Raw genomic sequence first — 11,062 nt, forward strand, 5'->3', positions numbered from 1 at the left:
AAAAAAATACTATCACTATTCATAAAGCTCCAGATTATAACATGTATATAATGCTGCACTTTGATACAGCAACACAGACTCCCTCAGAATTGGTAATGATGGGATATAGAAGGAAAGTGGGGAGCAGCACCTGCAAAAGCACTAGCATGATAGGAAGATAATCAAAATCCCTATAGTGTGGAAGCAGGCCATTTGGCCCATTGAGTCCACATTGACCCTCCAAACACCATCCCACCCAGATGCACCATGTCCCAGCAATCCTGTATTTCTCATGGCTAACCCACCTAGCCTGCACATCCCTGGGCACCATGAGTAATTTCACCTAACCTGCACAGCTTTGGACTGTGGGAGGAAACCCAAGTAGATAGGGAGTGAGTGTATAAAGTCCATACAGACTGACTGTCACCCAAGCTTGGAATCAAACCTAGGTCCCTGGCATTTTGAGAGAGCAGTGCTAACCACTGAGCCACCATGCCATTCCTAAAAACAAGGAATAACTTGATGTATCTGTTTGCAGAATGAAATGCGTGTGTACTATCAGAACAAGTCAAGACTGATCTCACTCTTTCATCTTGTGTTTTCTTGTTGAAAATCAGTTTAAAAACACAACACTGTAGTGGCCAGAAATCAAATCCAGGTCAACTGCTTGGAAGGCAGCTATGCTCACCCCAATGCCACCATTGCTCTGCCAGAATCTCTATGGCATAGGAAAGTGGCATAGTAAGCACATTTAACTGCATGTGCAGATCACTGTGTATGTAGAAAATAATAAAGGGAAATTTACCAGCACAAGAATGGGAAGTAATTTATCTAATATATGCAGAATCAAGTAATAATTTAGTGTATCATTAACAGAACATGTGAACCTTAATGCAAGTACAAGTAATGAATCAGGAATAAAGATTAGCTAATAAAAAATTTCAGTAATTCTTACACATTTCAGTCTGGCGCAGATATTTCTCAGTATATTCTGCCAAGCAGTTTACATAAACTACCACCCATTATGTAGTTGTACAATTATCCAGAGGTATGCCCCTTTTGATCTTTACAGGATGTTGTGCTTTCTGTCAATGCCACCACACTCCCATCTTCAGCTTGTTTGAAAAAGTTAAATATCCAGTGCAGAAATCATTAAACTGCAGCATTTCACCATATGTGGATGTACAAGATAATAATTAAAGAAAACTCATCTACTTAAGTCAATCTTACTCCTTTCCTCACAAACATGAACTTTAATAACCGAGTACCACATCCAATTTGACTTACTTATTGCACCCAATTCAAGTTAAGGATAACTCAAGTCATTTAAACTTTTAAAATAGGTTAGTGAGACTTGGAACAGGGACAGAGTCCAAGTTACACAAAAAATTAGAAAAAACTGGAGGAAGTTAGCTGTGCTAGGCACAACATAGTGGGCCAAAGGGCCTGTTCTGTGCTGTACTTCTCTATGTTTATCTGTGGAGAGAAAACCAGAATTATATTTCCAGTTTTCTTCAAAACTTAGGAAATACAGAAACATGAGAGCAGAATAACCTAGCTAGACAAATGACCCCAGGATAACACCACCAGTGAAACCCAATAAGGATAACGAGACCAGGGTGGCCCTAATGAATATCCTGATGAAGGGCTTATGCCCTACAGGTCGACTCTCCTGCTCCTTGGATGCTGCCTGACAAGTTGTGTGGTGCTTTTCCTGCATCACACTTTTTGACTCTGGTCACCAGCATCTGCAGTCCTCACTTTCTCCTTCACCCCTAACAAAACACAGGCAGTGAAATTAGAGTAATATATAGGTGACTGTTGAAGGGCTTTTGCCCGAAACGTCGAATTTCCTGCTCCTCGGATGCTGCCTGACCTGCTGTGCTTTTCCAGCACCACTCTAATCTAGACTCTGGTTTCCAGCATCTGCACTCATTGTTTTGCCGAATAGGTGACTGGGACCACGCTGATAGGCAAGATCACGTGACGGAACGGATGGGGCGGTGCAGTCTGGGAGTTGTAGTTCTCAAATCTCAGCCTGCACTCAGCGCGCGCGCGCACGCGCCGATCCGCCATTCTCGCGCTCCGTCCGTTGCTGCAGCAGGGTTCGCGGGGCCTCGCGAGGATGGACAGCTTCTCTTCGGATTTCTCTTCAGGAGGGCCTGGCGGAGGGAAGGTGGACTCCGGGATGATCATGGAGCAGGTGAAGCTACAAATCGCCGTCGCAAACGCCCAGGAACTTTTACAGGTTGGTAGGCGCTAAATATTAACCAACAGCAGCACCCGGCTCCACGGAGCTCCACCCTCCGGTTACCCTCCTCGTCAATTTACAGCATCCCGCGACATGATTGACAGGGGGTCTGACCAATGGGAATTCACGGCGTCGTGGGGCGGGTCTTCGAGTTGTGTATGCGGTATCGTGAGGGCAGAGGTCATTCCCGGGTTAGCGCACGTGGGGGACAAGGACGTTAAAAATCCCAACAGAAGCTAAATCAAGATTAGTGTGGTGCTGGAAAAGCAAGTCAGGCAGCATCCGGGGAGTAGGAAAATCGACGTCTCGGGCAAAAGCCCTTGTCATCAGGAACTAATCTCCAGCATCTGCAGTACCCACTTTCGCCTTCCAACAGAAGTTGGCAACCAGGAAGAGAGGGGAAAGGTTGCAGGGCGTTCTTTTTTATTTTGACGAGTGGAACTTTCAATTTCGTAATACTATGATGTCCAGAAAAATTCATCCGATTGTCCTTTATTGGGCCCTCTAATGGAGTAATAGTTTTTAAAGAGATTCACAGGTATAGCAAAGAACGTGTGACGTTGAGTCAAGTAAAACATACGAAGGTCAATGAACTACAGCAAGGTCAAAAAAGGTAAAATATAAGGAGTGAAATAAAACAAGGAGCTGCAGATGCTGAAGATCTGAAACGAAAACATAAATTGCTTGAGAAACTCAGCAAATCTGACTGTCTGGGGAGAGAAAATAGTGTTAACGTTTTGAGGCTAGTGACCCTTCTTCAGAAGGATATAAAGTGTGTCTGAAAGGAGGAAAGAGTGTCAATGAAGGAACTCAAGAGTTTACAACCATAGCAGCAGAAGGCTTGTCTAACATATTTGCATAATTAGCACCAGAACCAAATATTACTGGTTAATTTGGTTTCTTACACCAAAAAATTAGAAGTGACTAGGTTGTCTTGTGTCCCTTTAAGAAAGGTGCAAACTTTGAGTTGTGAATGGCATTATCAAAATTATTTTTTAAATGGCATGTGGATCTCACTGTCAAGTTCAGTATTGTTCCCTATCTTTAGTTGCTAGGCCAAATAATCACCGCACTGCACAGTATTAATCACAGACCAGATGGTCTTTTACATGCCTATAAGCATATGAATTAGAAGCAGAAGTAGTCACATTGGCCCCTGCATGCCTGTTCCAGCATTCTGTATGTGTTTAGAATTCCATATTTGCATACACTCCAGATAGTATTTGAATCACTTGCTTAACAGGAATCTGTTGGTAATTCTGCCTGAAAAATGCTTAATGATCCCGTCTCCACCACCTTCTGAGGCAGAAAGTTCCACAAATCACAACCTCATGAGAGAAAAGTTTTCATCTTTTCTGAAAAACCATTCAGGGTCTTGGAGATCCTTTCTAATAACCTGGTCAGAGATGTTTTTAGATTAGATTAGAGCGGAAACAGGCCTTTTGGCCCAACAAGTCCACACCGACCCTCCGAAGAGTAACCCACCCAGACCCATTCCCCTGCTCCCTACTAATACACCTATCACTATGGGCATGGCCAATTTGCCTGACCTGCACATCTTTGGACTGTGGGAGGAAACAGAAGCACCTGGAGGAAACCCACGCAGACACTGGGAGAATGTGCAAACTCCGCGCAGTCACCCGAGGCTGGAATCAAACCAGGGTCCCTGGCGCTGCAAGGCAGCAGTGCTAACCACTGAGCCACCATGCCGTCCTGTTATTAAACACTTCTGGAGCAGGTGATACTTGAACTTGGGACTAGTGGTCCAGAGGTAGGAACATCACCACCATCTCACAGAAGCCTCTATTCAGAGACTTTGACTTCAGAGAAGTGCTTCTCACTCTTCTAAACTCCCACTGAATCAAGCCTAGTCTGTCTACCCTTTCCTCATGAGACAACCCTCAGTTGAGTAAACGTAAGAAGTGTCTTCCATGTGTTTACATCCTTAAGTAAGTAGTCCACACTTCACAGTATTCGAGGTGTCTCATCAATGCTGTATATAACTGAAGAATTCCTTTTGTAATAGCATTCCTTTAGCCTTAGTTACTTGTTGTACATGCATGCTAACATTTTGTGACTTACATACTGGAACGCCTAGATCTCCTTGCATCTCAGAATTGTGCAGTCTTTTACCATTCAACTAATTTTTTCTATTCTTCCTGCCAAAATGAATAACTTCAAATTTCCTCATATTCCATCTACCATATTTTTGCCCACTGACTCAACTGATCCATATTCATCTGCAACTTCAGTGTGTTCTGTTCACAACATACCTTCATATTTTTACGAACTTTTCATAACAATTGATTCTTGTTTCATTTTCAGGAATACCGAGACTAGCTTTTTAATTGCCAGATTTTATTAATTACGTTTATGTTACGTTTAAAGTTTGGGCCTGTGGACTCCTGGACCAGTGATATTACCACCATGCCACAGTCTCTGTTTTGAGTGGAAGGAGGTGGATGTTGTGGTTAGTTAATGCAGAGAGTTAGAACCATGGGTATAAGTGAGGGTTAAGAAGTATAGATGTAATGAGGGCTTTGAGGATTTTAGCACCATTTAAGCTGAGGCAGAGTGCACTGTGGCAATGTGTAAGTAAACGATCTTAGAGATGGCTGAATGTGTGACATCAGATATTATACCATGATTGCAAACAGCCATTTACTTTGCTGGGATGGAGTCAGTGATAGGTAGGGCCAGGGGCAAGTCACAGACCCAGTGCTGCTCCCAACCCAAGCTCAGATGGTTCCCTAGAATTCCAGTTCCCAGTTGGTGGGCACTGATGTAACTCTGTCCTAGTGGACAGTGAATATGCAGGGTGGGAAATGAAGATAATGTCTTTGTCTCTTTAACATATATTATGTCGAAACAATTTTGCATGTCAGGCATGCACTGTAAGAATTTAGAGACAATGGTGGTGCTGAGGTACAGCATATATATCAGGATGGATGTTGTGTTGTTGGATAATGTTGCTGACAGCCAGCATGCAATAGAAATAGGCAGAGGATAAGAGTAGGTCCAGACATAAAGTTCTGGAGCAGGAAGAGAACTACAGGCAATTCTCTCATGTGAATCGTAAGACAAGAATGGAACCAGATATGTGCAGTCCCACCATGCTGTGTAACACTAGAGGAAAGGCCATGGAGGTGGATGTTGTGGCAAGCTATGTCAATGTCTGCAAAAGGATGAGGAGGAATAGTTTATCTCATTCACATAGGATGTCATCAATTAGCTATGACTCTTATACAGGCAAAAGGAACTCATTTGTACATGATATTGTTTTGCATTGGTAAAAGAGGGGTCATGGTGACTACCAGTCTTTTAATTTCCATGGAAACACCGTGACCAATCAAAGTTTATTTTCCTGTTTTGAGGACTAAGATTGACAGTTAACTAGTCTTGTTGCATTTCCATGCCATTGATGACCCAACCAGTTTGCATCCTTTCTCATGCTGCATAAATTTGCGATTCTTTTTAAATTGTTTCCTGTGTCCTATTCCTAATGATTGCATGATGAAAAGCTTTGAGTTATTGATTCCTTTTAGCAAAGTTCAAATTAAATACTACCAAATAAGATTGAAGTTGAAATCTGCAGAAATCATACCAGTCTGGAAAGATTGTCGAACCACCTGTATATTGTATAGACTCCTGGACTCTTAAATTCTTAAATCTCTCAGTTATTGTTTCTACATAAATAATTTTGCAACTACACTAATGTATATATGTTATCACTCAATGGTATGTAATTGTATCTTGGAAGTTGAGGGTGAAGGGGATGTAATCTTGTTGCTTTAGAAGTTCAATGCTGATAAACCAAGGACCAAGATGAAACCATGTGTGTAATTGCCATGTGCAGAAACGTGCAAACAGGAGATTACATACATAATTATTTGTAGTAGACTGAGCTATATCCGATTTTCAAGAAAGCTAAATTTGTGTTACTTAATCTGCATTACTTATTAATAATACAAGAAATGTCAACAGTGGCCTCTTTTGGACAAGATGAGTTTGGAAAGGGCATCAGAAAAAATAAAATAAAAACTAAGAAAAGGTGTGCGTTGCAAAATATTTTCATCCATGAATCATAGCCGCACCAAAAGTCTATCATTATGTCTTTGAGGCACCAAATCTACACCAAAATAAGCTAGTATAACGAGAGTCTAGACAATGATTGTGGGAGACAATTCACTCCCAAACTGATACTGACTCACACATGATCCACACCTACTTAACTTCCCGTGACAATCAATGGATCAAGATTGAGAGCAGTAACTGCGGTGATTTACTGTTCCCTATTACAAAACTGTTGAGACAATTACAGCCCCGCAGTGGCCATCCTGGCTGAGATCAGACAATGGTTACTTATTGTATATGGCATCTTCAACAGAAATATTACCCCAGGCATTTCACCCATCTGGTTCAGTAATGTCCTTTAGGAAAAAAAATCTGCCCATTTTAACCTGGTCTGGTTTACGTGTGACTACAGCTCCACAATTTGGTTGACTCCCAACCACCGTCCTGGGCAATAAGGGATAGGCAATAAATGCCCTAGCCAGTGATGCCCTCATCCCATAAATGAATAAAACAAACCTAGTATAAGTATGATAGATGCTGAACTAGTGAACAAGAGATTTAAAGAATAGACCAAAAAAAATGGGCTATGAGAAGCATTTTTTTTAAGGGAACAATGGAGTGGAGAGTCCTGGTACTTTTGGGCGGTCAAGCTTTTGATCTTACTTCATCTGATCTTGAGCAATGTTTTCCTGCTCCTCGGATGCTGCCTGAACTGCTGTGCTTTTCCAGCACCACTCTAATCTAGAATCTGGTTTCCAGCATCTGCCATCCTTGTTTTTACCTTGAGCAATGTTATCAGGCTTCAGTTTCAGAATCGAACGTGGGGATATCTTTGTAAGCAAACTATTAATAGTACATAGACACTTGCGTCACTGTGGAATTGAAACACAGAGTAAGCATGTTTTGTTTTGTGTCATTTCAGCGAATGACTGATAAATGTTTCAGAAAGTGTATTGGCAAGCCAGGAAGTTCACTGGACAATTCTGAACAGGTAATACTTTATGACTTATGGAGCAAAGAATAATATAGAACATGAACAGGTCTTTCAGCCCACAAAGGCTTCGCCGACAAATGAAGTCTTTCTAAACTAAAACTTTTTGCCTTTACACAGTCTGGAGCCCTCTATTTCCTATCTATTCATAGTTAAAAATCACACAACACCAGGTTATAGTCCAACAGTTTTATTTGGAAGCACTAGCTTTTGAAGCGCTGCTTCTTCATCAGGTGGTTGTGAAGCAGGTCCATAAGACACAGAATTTATAACAAAAGATTACAGTGCCACACAGCTGAAATGATAAACCTAGATTAAGTCTTTCATCTTTTAGAATGGGTTTGCTTGTTTCGTATCTTTATAGCAAAAGATTACAGTGCCACACAGCTGAAATGATAAACCACATTAAGTCTTTCATCTTTTAGAATGGGTTTGCTTGTTTCGTATCTTTAATATGTAAATCCCAGAACTTCTTTTAAGTCACATTGTCAAGATAACTTCAGGTTTTCTAACAGAAGGTGCCATCTCCGCTCAGACGATGCATTAAAGGTGTGAGGTTAAAGTCTGTCTTTGTCCCAACTTTGAGTCAGACTGGTTCTATTTCTAAAGTGGGGTTTATAGAATATTACATGGATTGACTGTAGGTTATGCTTTTTTTTTTGAGCAAAATAGAACGAATCTGCAAATATAATTCTGCGGTTACAAATTCACCCCATAAACTTATATGTGTATGCGTGCAGGAGAGACAAAGTGTGTGTGCGTGTGGGTGTGAGTGCATGTGAGAGTGAGAGTTTGCACGTGTGTAAGCTTAGTAAAGTGTGAGTGTGATAGCATATAAGTCTGTGAGAGGATGCATGCGTGGGTGTGGGTGTGTGTGTCATGAACCCAAGGCCCTCCTTGAGGCCGTCCCCACGGGTACTGGCCTCGGCTATTAGCCTCTGGGCGGCCACGTTGTGTTGCTGCCCGTCCCAAAGTCTGCCTTGGGGAATGGCCACCCGAAGATCCGATGCCGAATGTCCCTGACCGGTGAACTATTCCCCGGTTGGGAGGGAACACCCCTGCCTGGTGATTGTTGTGTGGTGTCCATTCATCCGTTGTAGCATCTGCTCGGTCTCGTCAATTTACCATGCCTCAGGGCATACTTGTCTGCAGCATATGAGATAGACAACCTTGGCCAAGTCACATGAGTACCTGTTGCGTACATGGTGTCCCCACATGTAAAGGTGGAATCCATGTCAACATTCTGATTCATTTTGCAGCGGTTGCCGTGACAGGGTTGTACGGTATTGTGGTCGATGTTGTCCTGAAGGCTGGTCATCAGGTCAACTCATCGACTGCCAGTTTTGACTTGCCACAGCGAGAAATGGTAATGACCTCCTCAGGAGACAAATATGGGTTGCAACCCATAGGGTACCCTTCGATGTCCAGGTTTTCCCGGGAGCCGAAAAGCTGTGCCATGTTATTCTCAGCCTGCAACACGTTATCAATGAGGATGAGCACATCGCCAAGACCTTCCCTATGCCTCCACTTCTCACCTTTAAACAACCACCAACCTTTAACCAGATCATAGTTTGCAGCAAAGTGCCCAGCCTTAAGGATAGCACATGCACGCACTCACTCTGTCTCTCCTGCACGCGCAGCCGTATAAGTTTATGGGGTGAATTTGCACCTGCAGAATTATATTTGCAGATTCGTTCTATTTTGCTCAAAGAATGCATAACCTACAGTCAATCCATGTAGTCTTCTATAAACCCCACTTTAGAAATAGAACCAGTCTGACTCAAAGTTGGGACAAAGACAGACTTTAACCTCACACCTTTAATGCATCGTCTGAGCAGAGATGGCACCTTCTGTTAGAAAAACTGAAGTTATCTTGAGAATGTGACTTAAAAGAAATTCTGGGATTTACATATTAAAGATACGAAACAAGCAAACCCATTCTAAAAGATGAAAGACTTAATCTAGGTTTATCATTTCAGCTGTGTGGCACTGTAATCTTTTGCTATAAATTCTGTGTCTTATGGACCTGCTTCACAACCACCTGATGAAGAAGCAGCACTTAATAAGCTAGTGCTTCCAAAGAAACTTGTTGGACTATAACCTGGTGTTGTGTGATTTTTAACTTTGTCCACCTCGGTCCAACACCGACTCCTCCAAATCATGACTGCCTATTCATGTAACTGTCAATTTGCCTCTTAAATATCCTTGAACTTTTTCTATACTATTCCTTGTTCTGTTGAGGTGCAATTGTGGTTTCTACCTGACCTGGAAGTATTCCTGGTGCCCCAGGAAGCTAAAGCCACTCTTGTTCACCATTTCTTCAGTCATATCCTCACCATATTATTTTCTTGTTTCTGTGCATTAACAGTACTCCAAAAATGAATACCTTTAATCTTGCTCTTATTCCTGAGAGTCTGCTTGTAAGGCAAACCTTTTCTTTATCTATGTTAGTTCCAATTTGGACTGTAACTTCTGCCTGTGTCCTTACCTATTAGCAGAACAACCTGCACCTATTCAGTGATATCCCTTCCTTTGGCATCATTGAAATGGGAACTCATCCCTGTGTTTAATTCTGTGATTAAGTCACTTGTAACAATTGCAGATCTGTACTTCATTTTACTCCCCTGTGAAGCCAAGTCATCCAGAGGTCTATGAATTTGCTTCTGATTGCACCTCCGTGCACCCTTGCTAATATTCAACACTGAGGACAGGTTTGTGTGTACCACATTCCCAGGGAACAGTCTGTCACGTGCTCCCTCACCTCTAGAATTATTTTAATTTTAGTGACATCAAGCACCACTATTTGTAATTAGTGAGACAAAAGCTGTAAAAAAAATTTAAAGTATTTGGTGATATCAATGACGTTTGCCTGATATCAATCAGATTAAAACTCATGGCATTCACAAACCCATCCAAACGTGAGAGGATTGGTCATTTCTCTAACAACCTTGACCCTCTCTCATATTCCCATGATTTCACTTCTGGGTTACTCATTACAGAGAAAACATGCCTTTCTGCTATTTCTCAATGGGAGATTTTGAGCCTGTGGTGAGTTAGTTTGTTAAACCCGAGTAATGGAACTGAATCTGTCTCCCTTTTGAACTAACATTTTAAATTGGGAAGTAAATAAAAGTTATGAGGAAATGCCAGTAAATGTGGATTAAAGAGCTTCACTTAATGAATATTAATTTTAAAAATCAGGCTGACTGCTTTTGTCCTGTAAGGAGAACATTTTTAACTGAACTATTCAGGAAGCCGTATTCAGGTGAACCTGATATTTTCTTACATTGGGATCATTCATGGAGACTCGATATTATGAAAATTCTTAGAAGATTTAACATGGTTTTACATCACTCAATAGCTCAAAATGTTTAAACCAAAAACTGAAGAACATTCTTCATGCCAGAATATGTGGAATATTACAACTAAACCTGTTTGGAACAGACAATAAACAATAGGTGCAGGAGTAGGCCATTCTGCCCTTCGATGAAGAACATTCTTCATGCCAGAATATGTGGAATATTACAACTAAACCTGTTTGGAACAGACAATAAACAATAGGTGCAGGAGTAGGCCATTCTGCCCTTCGAGTCTGCACCACCATTCAATATGATCATGGCTGATCATCCTTAATCAGTATCCTGTTCCTGCCTTATCTCCATAACCCATGATTCCACTATCCTTGAGAGCTCTACCCAACTCTTTCTTAAATGAACCCAGAGACTGGGCCTCCACTGCCCTCTGGGACAGAGCATTCCACACAGCCA

The 11,062-nt window shown here is 41.7% G+C and overlaps 1 protein-coding gene across 1 annotated transcript in view; it reads left to right on the forward strand.

Annotated features, from left to right (window-relative positions):
• The first annotated feature begins 2,041 nt into the window (after positions 1-2,041).
• The window catches only part of timm13 (translocase of inner mitochondrial membrane 13 homolog (yeast)), a 19,028-nt gene continuing 10,007 nt past the window's right edge, over positions 2,042-11,062 (forward strand). The window contains exons 1-2 of the mRNA XM_043721060.1: positions 2,042-2,227; positions 7,227-7,295. Coding sequence (XP_043576995.1) covers positions 2,105-2,227; positions 7,227-7,295 — 192 coding nt within the window. The 5' untranslated portion in view covers positions 2,042-2,104. The remainder of the gene's footprint in view (positions 2,228-7,226; positions 7,296-11,062) is intronic.

The sequence above is a fragment of the Chiloscyllium plagiosum genome, chromosome 31 (assembly GCF_004010195.1).
Source record: "Chiloscyllium plagiosum isolate BGI_BamShark_2017 chromosome 31, ASM401019v2, whole genome shotgun sequence".
In the NCBI taxonomy this organism is placed as follows: Eukaryota; Metazoa; Chordata; class Chondrichthyes; order Orectolobiformes; family Hemiscylliidae; genus Chiloscyllium; species Chiloscyllium plagiosum.